The 21,931-nt window shown below is 39.6% G+C and overlaps 2 protein-coding genes across 7 annotated transcripts in view; both read right to left on the bottom strand.

The window, feature by feature from the left end:
- Positions 1-21,931, bottom strand: part of gc2 (guanylyl cyclase 2) — a 196,357-nt gene that overhangs the window by 17,109 nt on the left and 157,317 nt on the right. For 2 of the 6 annotated variants that reach the window (XM_057855004.1, XM_057855005.1), the window contains exons 1-7: positions 9,240-9,388; positions 5,419-5,774; positions 5,221-5,349; positions 3,513-3,692; positions 3,335-3,452; positions 2,249-2,550; positions 2,012-2,140 (exon numbers count right to left, since the gene is read on the bottom strand). In XM_057855004.1, the coding sequence (XP_057710987.1) occupies positions 2,012-2,140; positions 2,249-2,550; positions 3,335-3,452; positions 3,513-3,692; positions 5,221-5,349; positions 5,419-5,649 (1,089 nt within the window). In that variant the 5' untranslated portion in view covers positions 5,650-5,774; positions 9,240-9,388. Of the gene's footprint in view, positions 1-2,011; positions 2,141-2,248; positions 2,551-3,334; positions 3,453-3,512; positions 3,741-5,220; positions 5,350-5,418; positions 5,775-9,239; positions 9,389-21,931 lie in introns of those variants that run through there. The other 4 variants (XM_057855003.1, XM_057855001.1, XM_057855002.1 and 1 more) reach the window with 4 other exon arrangements.
- On the bottom strand, positions 9,631-20,368 carry LOC130928686 (tubulin polyglutamylase ttll6-like). The gene is made up of 10 exons (XM_057855402.1): positions 19,249-20,368; positions 19,143-19,183; positions 18,955-19,073; positions 18,726-18,856; positions 18,495-18,648; positions 18,289-18,432; positions 16,597-16,682; positions 12,898-13,123; positions 12,502-12,680; positions 9,631-9,829 (listed from the first exon to the last, which is right to left on the bottom strand). The coding sequence occupies exons 1-10, from the start codon at positions 19,308-19,310 to the stop codon at positions 9,631-9,633; spliced, it is 1,341 nt and encodes a 446-aa protein (XP_057711385.1). The 5' UTR covers positions 19,311-20,368.

Here is a 21,931-nt window from a genome sequence, read left to right as displayed (position 1 = left end):
AAAAGTTCTATTTTGGTTTCATCTGACCATAACACTTTCTCCCAGCCCTCTTCTAGACCATCCAAATGCTCTCTGGTGAACCGCAGACAGGCCTGGACATGTACTTTCTTCAGCAGGGGGACACATCTGGCAGTGCAGGATTTGAGTCCCTGGCGGCGCATTGCGTTACTGATAGTCACCTTTGTTACTGTGGTCCCAGCGATCTGTAGGTCATTCACTAGGTCCTCCCGTGTGGTTCTGGGATTTTTGCTCACCGTTATTGTTATCATTTTGACGCCACGGGGTGAGATCTTGCATGGAGCCCCAGATCGAGGGAGATTATTAGTGGTCTTGTATGTCTTCCATTTTCTAATAATTGCTCCCACAGTTGATTTCTTTACACCAAGCATTTTGTCTTCCCAGCCTGGTGCAGGTCTACAATTTTGTCTCTGGTGTCCTTCGACAGCTCTTCGGTCTTGGCCATAATGGAGTTTGGAGTGTGACTGACTGAGTTTGTGGACCGGTGTCTTTTATACCGATAATGAGTTCAAACAGGTGCCATTAATGAGTGGAGCCTCGTTAGACCTCGTTAAAAGAAGTTAGACCTCTTTGACAGCAGGAAATCTTGCTTGTTTGTAGGTGACCAAATACTTATTTTCCACTCTAATTTGGAAATAAATTCTTTAAAAATCAAACAATGTGATTTTCTGGGTTTTTTTCCACATTCTGTCTCTCATGGTTGAGGCTTACCAATGTTGACAATTACAGGCCTCTCTAATCTTTTCAAGTAGGAGAACTTGCACAATTGGTGGTTGACTAAATACTTATTTGCTCTACTGTATGTCATTCAAGACAAGTTTATGGTAAGTGACTATTTTTGGTAGTAAAAAAAACTTATCATACTCTAGCATCTACATGGACAACTCCAACTCCTCTGTGGAGATACAGATCTTAGCCCCACTCAGGTCTATCAACAGAATGGACAATAATGCCAGTCAATGGCATTAAACAAAGTAAACGCCATTAGAAATGATTAGGAGAATTGGACGTCCATGGCCGTCAATGGCAGCACCCTCCATAAGCGTCAATGCAATTGGAGACATTTGGGGTACACGTCCTATTGATATCTGGTCATTTCCTGTTGATTTGGGGATATTGTTTTTTTTGCCATTGAAAATGAATGGGAAAAAAATTGGACGTCCATTGACGTCATTGGTATCAAGTTACATAGGTGTCAATGGAATCTAAGTACAGTGGCATCAATAAAATGAAAAAACATGCTGAAATGCCATTGGAAATGAATGGGAAGTTTGGACGTCTACGGACGTCAATGGCATCACCCTCCATAAGCGTCAATGCAATCGGGGACATTTGGGGTACACGTCCTCTTGATATCTGGTGATTTGCTGTTGATTTGGGGACATTGTTTTTTTTTTTGCCATTGAAAATGAATGGGAAAAAATTTGCACGTCCATGGACGTCAATGGCAGCACCCTCTATAAGTGTCAATGGAAGTGAAGTTTGGGGGACACGTCCTATTGATATGTGGTCATTTTCTGTTGATTTGGGGATTTTTTTTTTCCCCATTGAAAATGAATGGGAAAAAATTTGGACGTCCATGGCTGTCAATGGCATCGACTTACTTGCTTAATTACCTTTGCTTTCCCTTTGGGCAAGACCCAGGTAATTAATTGTACCCATCTGACTCCACGAACTGTATGCAAAAAAAAAAAAAAAAGAGTTGCCCGAGAGTTTAAGATGACGCTCGTCATGCTAAATGCTAATGCTAATGAGAACGCTATGCTAAGGCTCCGAGACACCTAGCATTGTGTTTGCAATGGCGTCACCACCCCTTTCCCTCCTCCTCCTACCTCCCAGGCAGCTGTGACAAAATCAGACAACTCGCGGTTCATTCAACCAATTAGTAACGCCGCTCGGCGCCCCTTCACATCCTCAGTAACGGCGTCGCAAAGATGGGAAAAGTAATTAATTAGAAGCAATTTGAAGCAAATTTTCAGTGAACAGATGCTACCTCAAAGCTGTGGCGGCGCACTTGTGCAATATTCCCACCAGACATCCACTCCTTGGAAAGTCCAACCCGCTGCACGGCGTGAGCGAGGAGGATCACGGAGCTGTAGATAGTGCCGAAGAACGGGGACACCTGTACGACTAAGCAGGACAAACTTAGAGAAAAAAATATTTTACGGACCGACCAACGATTCCTAATGTCTAAAAAAATTACAGTTGAGCGTATTCGCATTTTCGTCACCTGCTGGGGTTTGAGAATCCTTGCCACCTCCCCTTTCTCAATAGCATTTTCGTAGGCCTCAAAAAATGACATCTGGGGCGAGTCGATGGTGACGGTTAGCACTGCATCGTAGGCCCGCAGCAATTTGCTGTTGCTCTTCAGGGCTGGGTAGCTTATGTTACGGTACGGTAGACTGTAGAGGAGGGCGTCATAGGGTACGAATACCAGGGAACCGTCAATCATTTGCATGTCGTAGGCCGTCTCCAAGAGGAGCTTCTGGAGCTCTCCTCCGATCAACACCGAGTGCATGCAGAGGATAAGTACTGAGGGAAATTAAATTGGTTTTAATGGTGACTCAGTAATGGGAGAAAATATAATGTGAAACATTAGCACATTATGCCTTTGCGATGTATGATTGCCTCTGTGACCTAGATTGTAACAACTTGTTATTGTTTTTCACCTTGGGTTCCATAGTTAGGAGGGAAACTCATGAGATAACTTGTTTTGCACCATAGTACGCGCTTGACTTCCATAGTTAGGAGGGAATCTCATGAGATAACTTAAATAAACATTCTACTTTAACCGCTGGGAGCCTGAACTGGGGGGGGAATCTCATACCCTTCGAGGGGAGGGGAGTCTCACGAGTTCAGGTGGTGCGTTCTCGTGGAGGCGAGGAGTGGCCACCCGGTCCCCGCATCAGACGTGCCTATGAGAGTCGGGAGATTCCCCAACCCCCCTGAAGTCCCCCGGAGGATTACGTACGGGTCGCTCGGCTATGTTCCTTCGCCGCTTTACCGTAGCGTTGGCTCCCCACTCATTTGTCAACGGTAAGCGATTTTCATTGCTAAGGAACATCTTGTTGCTGTAACGGTAGCGCAGGGATTCTGGGATTGACAAGCTAGATCTAGCATCATCGTTACCACTTGTTATGCTGGTTTTGATGCTTGTTTGCTTGCTCTTGTGGGATTGTAATCAATAAACTTCATTTATTTGCCATTTCTAATCAATAAACATCGTATATTTCGCAAAAGTGTGCCCGTTGCTGACTCACTGCAAACCCGGAAATCTCGGAAAACACTCGGTCTAAAAACAAAAAAAAAGATCCACCTCGTATTTCTCTCATCTTGCGGACTTTAGCTAGAGTCCTCCTGATGCTGTGAGAAGTGTTCTCCATAACCCAGAGCAGTCTGACAGGGAAAGCGTGAGCGCGAAGTGAGTCGGCGACCTATAACCGCAGAGGCACATGGTTAACACGATGCAAGCAAGCGAATCCGATTGCTCTGACCTTGTTAGCTGTCTCCACCCAGATGTCATCAGAGGCAGAGATGATTCCCACGTGAGCCCAGTGGAAGTATCTCATGATTCTTGATAGTACCCAAGTGGGCCTGGGCATGGAGCGGGCGAAGGTCGGGTGGCTCCAGACACGGTCCAAATCGGAGCCGATGCAGCCCCATGCGAACAAAGCCTGAAGGAGGTACTACTCATCAAGGTAGTAACGGTAGGAACAAAATACCTGCAACTATTCAGGATGCTCAAATTATTCCCACCAGCAACCTTATTTGCGTTATATAATAACTTCAGTTATACAGGTCATTCAGATTGTCTTTCCATATATTTTAATTGTTGTAATTAAAGATGTCTTCGGTCGGGTCCGATCACGTCATTTTCAAAGTATCGGAATCGGCAAAAAAATATCGGACATGCCTTTTTTTAATATATATATATTTTTTATTTAAATCGTTTTCTAATTGTATTTAACGTTACAGACAAAATGTCTTACACTCATCCAGAGTAGTTTTGGCTTGAAGTAGGGCTATCAAATTTATTGCGTTAACGGCGGTAATTAATTTTTTTTAATTAATCAGGTTAAATAATCAACGCATGCCCTGCACGACCCACTCACGCATTGTCGCGTTCAAACTATAAAGACGCCGTTTTACCTATAGATAGCGCTAAAAGGCAGAGTATAATGAGTAGAGAGAATTTTGACAGCCTTTGGAGCCATTTTTTATGTGGCTAAAGCCTTACAATACCTCTCTCAGCAATTAAAAATAACGTGGGAGGCAATGTGGGGAAGAAAGGTAGTAGTTAATCTTTTTCTTATCACCCTATGTTATTTCCCAACGTAGAGAAGATATATCAATTGGTGCCCCTATGCACGTCATGGTTGCACTTCCCATCATGCATTTGGGCAGAAGTTAAATGGCTGCAGTATCATTTACTGAAAGCTCAACAAATACACTAGATGGCAATATTTAGTCACAATTTACAAAGTCATTTATCCTTTAAGAATTACAAGTCTTCACAGAAAGAATGTTGATAATGTAAATGCCATCTTGATTTATTGTCATAATAAACAAATACAGCACTTGTGTACTGTATGTTGAATGTATATATTCGTCCGAGTTTTATTCATTTTTTTCTTAATGCATTGCCAAAATGTATATGAAAAATTATCGGGAATGATTGGAATTGAATCAGGCGCAAAAAAAAAAAAAAAAAAAAAAGCAATCGGATCGGGAAATATCCGGATCGGCAGATACTCAAACTAAACCGATTGGGATCGGATCGGGAGCAAAAAAAACATGATCGGAACAACCCTACTTACAGTGGCTGCTGCTGGCTGAAAAAAAACCCTACTAATATCCCTCCTCTTCAATGAGGGCGGAGGAGGCGGCTTATTGACATGCATTTTTGTCGGGATTGTGTGATTGCGGGGGTTCTAGTCATCAGCCAATCAAACGTGCGTTTGAGGGGGAAAAAAATGGACCGGCACTACTAAGTGAAACGGTGTAAATCTAAGTCTAAACATAATGAAAGTAATTCACTTAATAATGGTAGGGTCAATTCTATCCTAACAACACATGGGAAAACAATCAATTTCATCATCCTGAAAAGTTGGTAGTAATATGTCCCTACCGTCCCTATGCAAACCTACGCCCTTATTATTACACTCATTGACGGTGCTAGTCGTCCAATCCTTTTTGACTCACCTTGTTCCAACTTTTGCTCAGCATTGAAGCAGCGTCACAGTAGCCCGGATTGGCCGGTCCGACGAAAGCCGAAGCCTTGGTGTGGAAAGCCACAAACTTCTCCAGAGCTCTTGAGGTCTTGCATGGCTCCTGAGAAGCATATGTGACATAATTAAGACGTCAGCCAAAAGTGAAAAAAACGTATCAGCGAATGCCTACATTCAGGATTATATAGTCAAAAGTTGCAGCGTAGGACAGAGAGGGATCCCTGTTGATGTGTTTTATCGCCAGTTGTGCTGCCACATGGGGCAGGGCCTTAGCGAAAACGGGGTCGCACTCCCAGGGGCCCACTAACCCGATCCGAAATGAAGCTCCCCAGCTAATGACGGGAAGCACGCACAGAAAGGCAAAGAGAACCAGGAACAACCGTGGGCAGACGTTGAAGCTCATGGTGTTGTCACAGTCCTGCAAACATATTGTTTGAGAGTGCACTCCATTCTCGCATGGAAAAGTTTACCACCAGGAGCTCACAAGTCGCTGGAGGATGGCGGTTCAGTGTTGATGATTGTGCTTTTCTGGAATAGAGATTGACACAAATTTACAGATTTATCACAGAAATGAAAGGCAAATGCACAAAACAGTCTATATTTATTAGTGCTTTAACTATTAGCTCGAGTAATTTGATTATGAAAAAAAGCTTCGAATCAAATTTTGCCGCTTCGAGTATTCGTTTAATTAGAGTGGCGTTGTCATGGTTTGTTTTGAAAGTGTTTGCATTTGGTTTTATTGATTTGGCATGTGGCAAAAAAATGCCACAAACCAAAATCCATTTTGGCCACATGCCCCCTAAAAAAAAAGCCACAAACCAAAATCGATTTTGCTACATGGCAGAAAAAATGCCACACTGCAAATTTCCATTTTGCCACATGGCAAAAAAAAAAAAAAAACCACATGGCAAAATCAATTTTGCCAAATGACAAAAAAAATTCCACATGGCAAAAAAAAAAAAAAAAAAAAAAGCTACAAACAAAAATCCATTTTGGCCACATGGCCCAAAAAATGCCACAAACAAAAAAAAAACAATTTTGGCCAGATGGCCCCTAAAAAAAAAAAAAAAAAAAAAAAAAAAGCCACAAAACAAAATTGATTTTGCTACATGGCAGAAAAAATGCCACATTGCAAATTTCCATTTTGCCACATGGCAAAAAAAAAAAAACCACATGGCAAAATCAATTTTGCCAAATGACAAAAAAAAAAAAAATTCCACATGGCAAAAAAAAAAAAAAAAAAATGCTACAAACCAAAATCCATTTTGGCCACATGGCCCCAAAAAAATGCCACAAACAAAAAAAATCCATTTTGGCCACATGGCCCCTAAATAAAAAAAAAAAAAAAAAAAAAAAAAATGCCACAAACCAAAATTGATTTTGCAACATGGCAGAAAAAATGCCACATGGCAAAATCAATTTTGCCAAATGAGAAAAAAAATTCCACATGGCAAAAAAAAAAAAAAAAAAAAAAAAAAAAAAGAAAAAAAAAAAAGAAAATGCTACAAATCATTTTGCTACATGGCACAAAAAAAAAAAAATAAAAATAAAATAAAATTATGAAAAAAAAGTTTTGAATCAAATTTTTGCCGCTTCGAGTATTCATTTAAGAGTAGTGTTGTTATGGTTTGTTTTGAAAGTGTTTGCATTTGGTTTTATTGATTTGGGAAGATACACTCCCCTCCAAGAGTGAATATCACATAAGTCATTTAACATGGCTGAATCAAGCTGCTCCCTGTTAAGACCAAGCTCGGATCTTTTACATCCATTTAAAAGTGAGATCATTTGCCGGATGACACAAAATGGAATCTGTCATAAGCGTTCATTAATGCTCATGGCAGTGTCATGTCACAGTAATGATAGTCTTATGACAGTCATATGGCTGTCAAATAACGTGTTACCTACTACCATAACTAACAATTAATGAAAGAACTAGAACGTTACCTGAAGAAATAATAAGCACAGAACATTCATTTTGATTGTAATGTACACCTGTAGTGCTGCACTGCATGCTAAGGGGCATGTTGGACAACAGTGTTGATAGCAGGTGGCAGCAGAGGTTGGCTGTGATGGCCAAGTGAAGCTTCTTCAAGCTATAAAGCTTTGCACCAGTTGGTTCAAAGCTTCATGGTGGTTCATTTGGTCTTACGACTGTCTTATGATGCCACTGTCAAATAAAGCGTTGATACTAGTTGATAGATTAATCGACTGCTAAAATAGTCGATAGCTGCAGCCCTAATATTTATCAACAGGAATCCAAAGGTCTAGTGCTATATTTGTCAATTATATTGAGTCTGACGCTGCTGTACATTGAATTTCAAGCTTGGAAACAATTTTACTGCTGCATAATTACCAACAGATGGCAGCAATGCACCATTTTAGATGGGTGGGAGAAATTGCTGTGACTTTAATCAAAGTAAAAGAATGGAAAAATTAAGCTTTTTTTCCTCCAGAAGAATGGAGAGACAGCGAGACCCAAAAGTGGTATTTGCCATATGGCAAAATGCATTTTGCCATGTGGCAAAATGGATTTTGCCATGTGGCTTTTTTTTGCCAAATGGCAAAAAAATGCCACAAACCAAAATTCATTTTGGCCACATGCCCCCTAAAAAAAAAAATGCCACAGACCAAAATCGATTTTTCCCATGGCAAAAAAATGCCACATGGCGAAATCCATTATGACACATTGCAAAAAAAAAAAAAAAATGCCACGTGGCTTTTTTTGTCACATGGCAACAAAAAAAGAAACCACATGCCAAATTCCATTTTGTCACATGGCAAAAAAATGCCACATGGCCAAAAAATGCCACATGGCAAAATCCATTTTGCCACATGGCAAAAAAACAATGCCACATGGCAAAATCCATTTTGACACATAGCAAAAAAGCTATAGCACGTGGCTTTTTTTTTTTTTTTTTTTTGCCAAACCAAAATCCATTTTGGCCACATGCCCCCCCCCAAATGCCACAAACCAAAATCCATTTTGGCCACATGCCTCTCCCCAAATGGCACAAACCAAAATCCATTTTGCTACATGGCAAAAAAAAAAATGCCACATGGCAAATTCCATTTTGCCACATGGCAAAAAAATGACACATGGCCAAAACAAAAAAAAAAAAAAAAGCTACAAACCAAAATCCATTTTGGCCAAATGACCCAAAACAATGCAACAAACCAAAATCCATTTTGCCAAATGGCGAAAAAAAATGCCACTAACCAAAATCCATTTTGGCCACATGCCCCCCCCCTCCCAAATGCCACAAACCAAAATCCATTTTACGACATGGCAAAAAGCCACATGGCAAAATCCATTTTGCCACATGGCAAAAAAAAATGTCACATGACAAAATCCATTTTGACACATAGCAAAACAAATGCCACATGAAAAAAAAATGCCACATGGCAAAATCCCTTTTGACACATAGCAAAAAAAATGCCACATGAAAAAAAAATGCCACATGGCAAAATCCGTTTGGCAACATGGCAAAAAAATGCCACATGGCAACATCAATTTTGCCACATGGCAAAAAAAAGCAACATGGCAAAATCCATTTTGCCACATGATCTCGGCCCTGCTGAATGAATAAGCCTAGTTAATATACTGGTACGTATATGTATTTTATATGAAGAACAAAGTATTCAGTAGATCTTGAAAAATCAGTTAAAATGCACGCCAATCAGGTGTTGGTTGTTTTGAAAATGGTTGCCAATTTGTTCACCAAACATGATAAAACTAATCCATCGATAGAGTTCAAAACTGCATATTTAGGGAAAAATTGCAACATCATAGCTTCCTTCCACTGGCACAGTCAGCTAAAAACGGATTAACTATTGTGACCTTCTCATAACTGGACTGAATATAATCCCTCTTTATATGTATTTAAAATAGCCTAAGATATCCTTTCCTGAAATACGGCACATGCCTGCTTAGCAAAATGCCGCATTATCAAATGCTTTTTTTTTTTCTATTGGAATAATTAAAAAATTTCCTACCACGCACAGGCTTCGTTTTCCACTGCAAAATTTCCTCCCGCGGCGGAACGGTGTATTCTTGAAACATTTAGGTGCCGAGCCCTCCTCTCGGGAATGTTACTGCGGAAGAAAAAATGTGTTGTCTGTGCAGTGGTCAAGTTCACTTCTGTCTGTTGACCCACCTGACAGATTAGATGCAATGCAATCCAATCATGACGTCTGCAGCACTGTGTTCGTTCCGTAGCGGATATGCAAAACGTGATAGGTACAGGCGTGCTTTTTGGCCACTCCCCTTGCCCACCCGGGCCTCCCCCTAGCTCCGCCCCTGCCCTCAACTTGCTTAACACCCAGAGCAAACCGGAGTAACGTCAGGCAAAGATAGGGTTTGTATAATTACAATTTAGTTTATTTTTCATGATTTTTCAGCAAGTGACGTGACAGTGAAGTCATTGTTCTTAGTCTTGTAGAGCCTGTCCTCCACTTTTAAGTACTTGTCATATTTCTCGTTTCCCTCACTGGGGTAGATCCTTTTGAAGTTTCCCAGGTGATCGTCTTCGTAGCTCTCCATCTCCTCCACCATGGTGGCCCGGCGCTGCTGTTCGTTTTCCAGCCTGCAGGAGGCAAATGTTTCCTCATGACGTCAGCTCAGAAAATTAAAAAATAAGTTTTACTGGTAGACACAGGTTTACAACTCTGTGTCAATTCAAGAATACTCACAGGTGATTTGTTTTAATACTACTTGTGTACTCAACCAGCACTGTAGTGCTGCAAAGATTAACTCGAGTGATTTGATTGGGAAAAAGATTCCGATTAAATTTTGCTGCTTTGAGTATTCGTTTAATTAAAGTGGTGTTTTAATATTTTGTCTTGAAAGTGTTTGCATTTACTTTCATTGATTTGGGTGGATACACTGCCGTCTAGTTGTAACAGTGAAATATGATAATTATTAAATGGTTATTAAATATTTGCTTTTACCATTGAAGGCTCATAATAAAGTATTGATTGCTAAATTAGGATGTTCCATGATTGAGTACAGTAAGAGACATTTTTGTGATTGATAACTATAGACATGTTTAGTTCTTGATAAAACTGCCTTGTCATTCTGACCGGTTTAAACCGGCCCCGGTTCCACAGGTCAACTTCAAGGACAAGCCACACACATTGACATCTAAACTGATTGGGACATTTAAGAAATCATGTTGTTGCAATGTATTACTTGCCAAATGCTATTGCTTCATGAAATGTATTTGATGTGATAGTTAATGAGATGTTTGTTATATAATTGCGCTAATCAATCGCTGCTCGCGATGAAGAAATGCTTTTGCTTAGTGCTGCTTGCAATAGAGAAATGCTTTTGCTCATTTGTTAATGTTTTGTCTTGATGAAGCCCTGAGGAAGCCTCTTGCCTGTAAAAGGACAGGCAGAACAGGCAGTTTTGCTTTGCTGAAATGTGCTAACATACATGTATATAATTCCACCTACATGCACACATAGCCATACAAATACAAGGGGTGTCACCAGCTTGCTTCCACTAACCCTTTTAGGACAAGACACCCGTCTATTGCTATGCCATCCTAAATAAAAAGCGAGGTGAAGGAGGGGTTAGTTTGAACGATTGCGGAAGCTGTATTTTGTAGTCCATTGTATAGCTTTCCTCCTTCTCCTTGCAAGCTTTTCAACTAAATTAAGTGCCTAACCCCATGTCGTTAATTTGGGTATTATAAATGTCTACCTAAGGATTCGTATTTGAACTTGACACAGTGAATACGACATAACACAATTCACATGGCTGAATCCAGCTGCTCCCTGTTAAGACCAACATAAGCTAAGTTTTTCTTTGAGCTAATTTTATAAAAAATGCATTCGTAATTTAGTTTATAGGTATATTTAGCTGCTTTTTTGTGGGAATACACTATCGTTCAATAGTTTGGTGTCGCTTAGAAATTTCCTCAACTTTGAAAGAAAAGCACTGCTTTTTTTCAATGACGATAACATTAAACTAATCGGAAAAACACTCTATAGATTATTAATGTGGCAAATGACTATTTTAGCTGGAAACGTCCGGTTTTAATGCTACATCTACGTAGTTTTGTCAAGAAGCCCATTTACAGCAAACATCACTCCAATGTGCTAATGGTACACTGTGCTTGCTATTTGCCTTAGAAGGATAATAGATGATTAGAAAACCTTGTGCAACTATGTTGGCACTGCTCAAAACAGTTTAGGTGGTTAGAGAAGCCATAAAACTGATCTTCCTTTGAGCTCGTTGGGTATCTGGAGCATCACCTTTGTGGGTTTGATTAAACTCTCGAAAGTGCCAGAAAAAGACAACTTTCAAGTGACAATCTGTTCTTAGGCTATTCCATTTGCCATGAAATTGAAGATTTCCTATAAAGCTGTGTACCACTCCCTTCAGAGAGCAGCACAAACAAGATCTAGAGTAGTAAGAGAAGCGGGAGGCCACGCTGCACAACCGAGCAAGAAGACAAGTACATGAGAGTCTCTAGTTTGAGAAATAGATGCCTCGCAGGTCCTCATCTAGCAGCTTCATTAAATAGTACCCGTAAAACACCAGTGCCAATGTCGACAGTGAAGAGACGACTCCGGGATGCTGGTTTTCAGGGCAGCGAGGCAAAGGAAAAAGCTTGATCTGAGACTGGATAATGAAAGGAAACAATACGGGGGAAAGAACACGGACATTGGACATAGGAAGATTGGAAAAAAGTTATGGACAGACAAATCAAAGTTTGAGGTGTTTGGTTCAAAGAAAAGAACATATGTGACACAAAGCTGTAATTGTTGCAAAATGAGCATTTTCTATTCATTTTGAAACTCATTTTAAAAATCAAAGTGTGACTTTTGAAGGAAAACACAAAATTGTCTGGGTGACCCCAAACTTTTGAATGGTTGTGTATGTATTAGAACCATTTGTTAAGAGCATTTTATAGCATTTAAGCTAGTGGACTTTTGCTATGTAAGTTAGCCAAATTTTCTTTTGTTGTAATTAGAACCTGATTTATTTATTTTTTATACCGTTTGAGGCTCAGCTCAGGTGTTTTAATTTTTTGTTTTAATTTTTTATGATCCTTATCCGATTACTCGATTATTCAAACTAGTTCATCGATGAATCGATAGCTGCAGCCCTACTGTACTGTCATACCCTAATCTGACCTCCCCTTCCTATCCTATTGGTTACTAGGCCTACCCCTTGCCCATTTGGTGCCCCCCCTCGGTAAGGGTAGTCGTATCAAGCTTGTAACATATATAACCCCAGAGATCCTACCTCTCTTCTATCCGCACATTTTGTTTCATGCGCTCCTCCACCTTCCGCTTCTCCTCCTTGATCATCCTGCACCGGTCAAAGGGAGCCAAGTTGATAAGGACTAGAGTGTCGTAAAGTAAGGCGTCCTTGACATCGCAGTCCAGCGGCAGCAGAGTGGAAAAATCTGGAGAGTGATTCACCTGTGGGGGTTAAAAACAACATTCAAAATGAACTACGACCGCCCGGCTCCCTCTACGCGCTAACTCGGAACCTACAGGTAACAATAAGTCGGAAATTGTTGAATTGGAGAAATACGAGCGCATTGTTAGCAAGATACGAATCCAGCGATACATAGATTAGCAAGTAGCAACGAGGTAGTACACAAAAGTCGTTTTATCCTTCTAAATATCTGCCAACCTCAAGCACCCATGGCCTGAATTCCTCATCCAGCAGCACGTCAAAGCCCAAGATCTGGAAGCAAGCGCTTCCCACCACGTGTTTGGAAAAGAGAGTGGTGTAGCCGTGCTGGATGCGGGAGTGAGCCAAGACCAGCGTTTTCACAATGCCGTCCTCGATGTTGCTCCAGATCTTCTCCGTGTTCTTGTAGTTGGATGTCAACTGCTTCTTTAGAGTCGATAACTTTCTAGAAGACCGAGAGTGCAGTTAGGGGTGGGAAACGACCTCAAGATACGATTTCCGATATGAAGCTGACGATAACGATGATCTCACGATATGGCAATACAACGATGATCGATACACTGGTCAGAATTTCATTCGAGGATATTCTCCAAAACGACTAATAAACAGAAAAACAAGCTATCATTGATCATCGTTCTGCTGTAAATTTATCACTAGTACACATCCAATCCATTTGAACTGGGAGGGTGGCAGCGAATGAACTAGTGTTGTGACGATGAATCGATTAACTTGAGTAATTCGATTAGAAAAAAGATTCGAAGCAAATTTTGCTGCTTCGAGTATTCGTTTACTTAGTGGCGTTGTAATGGTTTGTTTTGAAATCATTTGCATTTAGTTTCATTGATTTGGGTGGATACACTGCTCTCTAGTGGCAAAAGTGAATATGACATATCATTTAACATGGCTGAATCCAGCTGCTCCCTGTTTAGACCAACATAAGGTACGTTTTTGTTTGAGCTCGTTTTTTTATGCATTCGTAATTTATAGGTGTATTTAGCCATTGTTCATCGGAATACTTGTTTGAACAATTTGTTAAGAGGTTCATTTTGTTTATTTGTTTATTCTGCAACGCATGTTCCGAATCCAATTACTCGATGATTCGAACTAACTAGTTTTTAGATCAATCGATTACTACGATAATCGATAGCTGCAGCCCCTCCCACTTCAAACGGGCCCCTCCCACTTCTATTGCTGTCAGTGGCAGCCAATGAATGTCAAGCAACGAGGTAATTTTGGGCCATTTCAGGTCACTACCTGTTGATTTTGAGGCATTTTATGGGTCACTTCCAGTTGATTTTGGGTTACTACTAGAGCAGGGCGGTAAACCGAAAATTTACCGTCACCGAAATTCTTCACGATGACCGACGTAATTTTGACCATGTCGGTAAATTCGGTAATTTAATAAAACAAGAAAATATAGTCTTTTTATCCCGCTTTGACGCTGTGTTGTTAGTGTGCTTACGTATGGAGTCACGTGGTTTTCAGGAAGCCAATCAAACAGAAGCCCGGTAGGCTAACGCTAGCAGCTAACGCTACAAGTAAACGGGATGGAGTCGGGCTTAAGTTAGCTTCGACAGACTTTCACCTGACATAAAGTAAACTCTTGGCGGGTCCCAGACGGGCTTTCACCCGCTGTCCTCCCTGGTTCTAAATATCGTCTTTTTATCCCGCTTTGACGCTGTGTTGTTCGGCTATGTTCATTCCCCTTTAAGAAAGCAGACAGTGTGCTTACGTATGGAGTCACGTGGTTTTCAGGAAGCCAATCAAACAGAAGCCAGGTAGGCTAACGCTAGCAGCTAACGCTACAAGTAAACGGGATGGAGTCGGGCTTAAATTAGCTTCGCCAAACTTTCACCCGAAATAAAGTAAACTTTTGGCGGGTTCCAGACGGGCTTTCACCTGTTGTCCTCCCTGGTTCTCACGATATCAGGAGAGGATGCTTTCTTCTGGTAGCCAAGCCACAGGCTAACGCTAGCGGCTAACAACGGCTACAAATGAACGTGAAAGAGTCGGACAGCGGCTCTAACCTTGTCGAAACGGCTGAAATTAATGAGTGGACTGGGCACAGCTATATTTCTGTATGTGTTTGCGTTATTCTGCTATCATAAAACCTTATGTGTTTCATTGGCATCAGAGCAATACAGCTTTAATCTGGTTGTGTCTGAGTGGGGGTGCATGTATTAAAGAATGTTTCAGAAAAATAAATCAACTGAAACCTTGACATAAACACTTGTGTTGAATAATTATGTCATAGCAGCCATTACCAATAAGTTGTCTGAAGTGTACTGTTAAAGCTGCAAGTCATTTGTGTTAGAATGACATGTTTGCACAGTCGTCATATTGATTTTTATAATGTTGTACATTTTTCAAGTCATACAAGCTGTTATAAATGTTCACACTAGAATTCTTATTGTTTACAAGATTTTTTTTAAATACTTAATGTTTAGACTGCATGTGCAATTGTTAAATTGAAAGCTGGTTTAAATAACGAGAAATGGTTAATTTGTATTCCATGCATTGATTCAAATTTTCAAATTGTATAACAGTCTGCTTGGGCGAATTTATCGTCATTTATCGTTATCGAGGTAAATCTGCTCAATTTATCGCTATACGTACTTAAGGCCATATCGCCCAGCCCTAGTTACTACAGAACAAGAAGTGACCCGGAAATCTCCCAAATGAATAGGCAGTGACTCAAACTCAACAGAAAGTGACCTGTATTCTCAAACACATGCAGCGACCCAATGGCGGATTTAGGTTGAAAACGTACAAAAGCTGTACCGCATACAAACAGGAAGGATTGCCTCAGGAGTGATTTGTCCAAGGATTCAAGGTAATTATTATATTTTTCGTACCATGCATGCACTTTGAAGCGTTACGAAAAAAATGATGGGAGAAATTACCAGCTACAGTATTGCCGTTATACTACTCTATATATACAATATTTACGTAACATAACTGCTAACTGTCCATTTTTTTGCATTTAACCAAGAATCGAGACTGTTTTACATCCATATCTATAAAGAATTCAGGGACTTAAGCATTTATTCACAAGCATTTCTACATAAAAACCTCTTCATGGTGATAAGGCAGCACCACAGTGGCTTAAAGACTAGCAGCACATTCGACATATTTACGTAAAATAAATGCTAACTGCCCGTTTACATCCATATCTATAAATAATTCAGGTATTTAAGCATTTGTCTGTGTTTCCAGCTTTGACGGCGATAGGCCCCCGATGAATCAGCTCCGTGTCTCGTCTATACATTATGAAGTCTATGCACTGAGTTAACTGAAACAATAGAAACACGATATTGGTGGAAGATTTTGGTAGCACTGACAGCTCTTTTAAAAGATATCTCGATTCTTGGCATGAGCATATCGATAACCTTTTGGGATGCAAAGTATCACGATATATCACTTTTTCGATATTTTGTCACACCACTAAGGCTAGGTTCAGACCGCAGGTCTTAATACACAAATCTGATTTTTCTTCTTATCCGTTTTTTTCCACTTTAATGCGACCTGTCTCATTCAGATCGTCAAGTTAATGCTCACTCGAGTCGGAAAAATTGAATTTGTGCATTAAGACCTACAGTATGAAACTAGCATATGCGTCAGAGTATATAGATAACGTAAATGCACGGTAACCTTTAGTTCAGAAGTGTTGTTAGTAACTCGAACAAGCTTTTTAGCAATCCGCAGTAGATAAAGAATAGCATTAAAACTAAAATATAAACCTTTTTTGTCCTGCTGCATTGTTTGAATAAACACCACAACACAATCACAATAGGAGCAATCCAAACACCAATGTGGCACATTAAAACTACTTCAGCAGTTTTAAACAGGGCAGGTTTAAAAAGACACAAAAATGCTTGCAATTTCTTCCATAGTGTTCAAGACAGTTGGCAAAAGTACCGTTTGCTCCCCGTCTTTTCATCATTGACGAACGTCTCGCTGTCCTTGTTGATGGTGAAGTTTGTTAGATGCATATACTTGTTATTCTGACAGGAGAGACGCGTTTATTTTTTTTTACTTGATGTAATACAGTAATTTGAATACAGTGGTATGAAAAAGTATCTGAACCTTTTGGAATTTCTCACATTTTCGCAAAAAATCACCATCAAATGTGATCTAATCTTTGTCAAAATCACACAGATGAAAAAAACTGTCTGCTTTAACTAAAACCATCCAAACATTTATAGGTTTCCATATTTGAATGAGGATAGCATTCAAAAAAATGACAGAACCATCACATTTCATATTTTTTTGCCCCCCTTTGGCAGCAATAACTTCAACCAGACGCTTCCTGTAGCTGCAGATAAATCTGGCACATCGATCAGGACTAATCTTGGCCCATTCTTCTGTACAAAACTACTGTAGTTCAGTCAGATTCTGGCATGAATCGCTGTCTTTAGGTCATGCCACAGCATCTAAATAGGGTTCAAGTCTGGACTTTGACTTGGCCACTCCAGAACGTGTATTTTGTTCTCCTGAAACCATTCTAAAGTTGATTGACTTCTGCGTTTTGGATCATTGTCTTGTTGCAGCATCTACCCTCATCTCTGATAAACTTTTGAATTCATTGTTCCATTAATGATTGCAAGTTGTCCAGGCCCTGAGGCAGCAAAACAGCCCCAAATCATGATGCTCCCTCCACCATGCTTCATGGTGGGGATGCGGTGTTGATGTTGGTGAGCTGTTCCATTTTTCCTCCACACATGACGTTGTGTGTTACTCCCAAACAATTCAACTTTGATTTCATCAGTCCACAAAATATTTTTCCAAAACTTTTGTGGAGTGTCAAAGTGCCTTTTTGCGAACATTAAACAAGCAACAATGTTTTTTTAGACAGCAGTGGGTTCGTCTGTGGAGTCCTCCAGTGAACACCATTCTTGGTCATAGTTTTACATATAGTTGATGTGTGCACGGAGATATTGGACTGTTCCAGTGTTTTCTGGAAGTCTTTAGCAGACAATCTTGGGTTCTTTTTTACGTCTCTAAGTATTCTGCGCTGAACTCTTGGCGTCATATTAGGTGGACGGCCACTCCTTGGGAGAGAAGCAACAGTGCCAAACTCTCCATTTGTAGACAACTTCTCAGACTGTCGATTGATGAACATCCAGACTTATTGAGATGGTTTTGTATCCTATTCCAGCATTATACAAATCAACAATCCTTGATCGCTGGTCTTCAGACAGCTGTCTTGACCGAGCCATGATGCACATCAGACAATGCTTCTCATCAAGACAATTCTTACCAGGTGTGTGTTTTATAGTGGGCAGCACAGCTTTAAACCACTCACCAGTGATTGGGCACACACATGACTTAAATTGCTTGGTAAAAATTGGTTTTAATTGCTCTAAGTCTCCTTAGGCAAAGGGTACACTTACTTATTTTCCCCCCATATGTCATTGTTTGCATACTATTCTCATTAAAATATGACAACCTATAAATGTTTGGGTGGTTTTAGTAAAAGCAGAAACAGTTTTTACATCTGTGTAATTTTGACAAAGATGAGATCACATTTGATTGTGATTTTAAGCAGAAATGTGAGAAATTCCAAAAGGTTCAGATACTTTTTCATACCACTGTAGCTATCGTGCTTACCACATTTTCATCTGTTGGCTCTTCATACTTAACAGTGCAAAAGCGAGCGAGCCCCTCGTTGTACATGTAGATCCTCCAGGGGTAACACGAGGTCACCAGCACGTAGATGCGCATGTCGAACTTGAATCCGTCGATGAGCAGAGGCTGCATTGGATCGACGGGAAGGCTGAAAGTTCATTCCGACCCGAAATCAGCGCGAGACTTACCTTGTCGATGTATTCCTGACAGATCATATCTTGCTCTGGCTGAACTTTATCCCACGACGTGAAGATGGAGATGCCTTTGCCTTGACTGCCCGCGTTCGGTTTGCAAATGTAACATTTGTCTTTGTCCCTGGCGTATGTTTTAAAAAGGCCGTACCTGCAGGAAGAAAAAGCAAGTGCCCGCGAGTGCGTCTGACAGGTAGAGGGAAAACGACAGAGTAAATGTAAACACACTCTATGGGAAAAGTCCACGTCCTAGGGAAAATGTTGTAGTCTTCGGGGAAAAACTTTAGCATGTGCTTCCAGTTAGTCGCTAGTGAATTTTTGTGGCAGATTTCAGTCATAGAGGGCAAATGGTTGATTTTCTGCAACAGATGGACAAGAACACATGACCATTGTGCTTCGACTACGTCAAGACCAAACTTGACATGCGGCATTTTTCATAAAATTGCAATGAGATTACCTGATACGGTTTCATTTCTTTAAATTTTTCTTCACAAGGACGGGGATCGGTCCAAAACAAAGTCCAGTCCTCACCTGGCTTTGCCTCTTTAATTCCTAATTTCTCCGCAGCGCGACGCACTGACACAAAAATAGGATATTTTTTTAACTGTGTATTTCTGGTGCCGTTTTTTTCTTTTTGTGACCTACCGCTATCGTAACGGCAGTTGGTGAGGTTGATGCCCTGACAACTGCAAGAAAAGAAAGCCAGTTCCAAGGCTTTTAGTCAAGTCGGACACAGTATTATCGCACGTACCTGCAAAGTGGAACATCGTCGTCATCGTCATCTGTGAAAGGGCAGCTGTCCCAAAAAAACATCCTGAACAAAAATATGCAGAACACGCAAGATTACTTTTTTCCTAATTTCACAGTTCCCTGTACAGTCTTACAATATAAACAATTTGAATTGTTCCAATTCAAACTCGTGTTTTGGGCTAACAGCTAGCAAGCAACTGGTTAGTTGGATAATGTGAATCAAACTCGGTGCTTTTTCTGTCTAATTCTCTCGTGTTTTGGGCTGACAGCTAGTAAGGAACTGGATAGCTAGATAATGTGAATCAAAACTGGAGCTTTTTCTGTCTAATTCTTTAATTCTAATACTTTTATCACTGGAAACTTGTTTTTGTAGAAGCCAATAAATTGTCAATTCTGATATTTAAATCCTGATATTGCGCAACACCGCCCTCTGGTGGGCAAAATGAACAAGCGTGACAACCAACTTGATCCTCCCCTTTTATTTCCTGCTGGATGTTTTATGTAGTTTTACAACTCGGCTTGTTTGGGCTCACCTGGTGACGGCAAATGCAGAAACATTTGGCGTGAGGTGTAGGTTTGAACCCTACAAAGCTATTTTGGTAAAATCGCGGAAAAAACAAAAGCGAACGGAAGTGTTTTGGCAATATTATTGCCAACGCGGCGTCACATCACTCACCTTTGTCATGCTTTCATTGACCACGCGCTCTCTTTATGGAAGAGTTGCGGTCCGTTTAAATGAATGGCACGTTTTTTGCTTGTTGTTCGTTGATGACTTGGCTGAAAATCAAGCCCGTCTCGTCAGTGCGTCATGCCGAAAATGCAAGGGAATATCGGAATTATTACTTAAAACCAAGGGTGTAGGTTTGGTCTCAACATTGGTATGGACAATGCAAAATGCAATGCAAAATAAATTTGTAATGATTTCCTAACTTTCATGTGTACTGGTTCAGGTGATACACTGTTGTATTCAAACCTTTGTTTTAAAAAACTACTAAAGAAACATTTTGAAAACTTCCAGGATATATGTCTGGATTTTATTAGCGAATTTAAATTGCAATATTTGAACACAAATTATATTAACATACACAAGAAATACGTTAGAGAAATATGTTAATCATCAATTAACTACCTACACGGGGATAATCCTTAGTTCATAAGCCGAAAAGTGGCATTGCATGTAATTGACTTTCCTATATATATATATATATATATATATATATATATATATATATATATATATATATGTTTAAAGCAATAAAACTGCAACAAAAATGAATGAAATGAACAAAAAAAAAATTTTTTGTAATGGGTCAAAATTATTTTTCGAGCACCTTAGACGGTCATTTGCTTTGCATATAATTAAAAAAAAAATTTGAAAAAAAAAATTGAAAAAAATTTTTTTTTTTTTTTTGAAAAAGGAAAAAGTTTTCTTTGATTGAAAATATTTTTTTTTTGATTGAAGCAACTTTTTTTTGGGATTGAATGATTTAGACACAAATGTCCTAATCATAATATGGCCCAAACACAAAAAGGATTGCTTCAATCAAAGAAAACTTTTTCAATGAAAAATTAAGTGTTCAAATGCAAAATTTTCAATCTCAAATTTTTTTTCGCATTCAAAAACTTTTTTTCTGATTGAATTTTTTTCCTTTGATCGAGGTGTTTTTTTTTTTTTTTTGAAAATCTATATTTTTTTGAAGCAACTTATTTTTAGATTGAATAATAAAGACAAAATTGTCCGAGCCAAAATGTGGCCCAAACACAAATCAACATTACTTCAATCAAAAAAGTTGCTTCAATCAAAAAAACAAAACCAAAAAAATCCAAGAAAAATTTCACATGCATGTTTTTATTTTTATTTTTTATTTTTTTTAAAGTTTTTTAAATTTCAAATTTGTTTTTGACTTAAAACATTTTTTTAATTGAAGCGACATTTTTTTGGTTGAAAATATATATTTTGATTGAAGCAACTTTTTTGTTAATTGAATAATAAAGACACAAATCTACTTCCATATGGCAATTTTTGACTGGGGTAACTACATTGGCATGACACTGGCGGGCGTATCACATTCAATGGATGACGATCTTGGCGAAAAGTATTGCCTAAGCAGCCTGATTTAGAATTCCCCTCAAGAATGATGGGAAACAAACAAAAAAAAAAAAAAAACGCTCATTGTCAACTTATTATTATAAATATTCTTGAAAGTTAATTTTATTGCTGACACTGCGTTTCGGGGTCATCAACATGTTGTGCTCCCCCTGCCCTAAAAGTCAAACTCCGCCTATGCCTTAGTTCACTACATTTCTTTCAGTTTCATAGATGTTAACAGTAGAAAACATACAGGAGGATATTTCTTTCAACACAGCTTCCTCCTCGAGTTCGCGAAATTCACACAGATTGATGTTATGCTAACGCTGATGCAGGTTGAACTTTCAGTAGCAAATTAGTGGTGTGTTACCCACCTCCACAACATTTACGTCTCTTTACATGAATGACAATGGCTGCTGCTGGTGGAAAAAAAAAAACTTTTGGCTGTTGCAGCAGCCAATCAAACGTGTGTTTGAGTGAAAATAATGGACTGGCACATTCAGCAAGTGAAAAGGGGTCAATGTAAGTCTGAACATAATGAAAGTACAGGACTGTAATTCACTATAAAATGGTCGGGTCAGTGCTATCCTTACAA

This window comes from Corythoichthys intestinalis, chromosome 13 (genome assembly GCF_030265065.1).
Source record: "Corythoichthys intestinalis isolate RoL2023-P3 chromosome 13, ASM3026506v1, whole genome shotgun sequence".
Lineage (NCBI taxonomy): Eukaryota > Metazoa > Chordata > Actinopteri > Syngnathiformes > Syngnathidae > Corythoichthys > Corythoichthys intestinalis.
This window is presented reverse-complemented; position numbering and strand designations above follow the sequence as displayed.

Excerpts from the sequence above, each read along its gene's own strand:
- LOC130928686 (XM_057855402.1), bottom strand. The coding sequence starts at position 19,310 with ATGTTTTTTTGGGACAGCTGCCCTTTCACAGATGACGATGACGACGAT. Across the intron at positions 19,184-19,248 it reads GACGATGTTCCACTTTGCAG|TTGTCAGGGCATCAACCTCA; the intron begins GTACGTGCGATA and ends CTTTTCTTGCAG. Across the intron at positions 18,649-18,725 it reads ACGTGGACTTTTCCCATAGA|GTACGGCCTTTTTAAAACAT; the intron begins GTGTGTTTACAT and ends TTCTTCCTGCAG.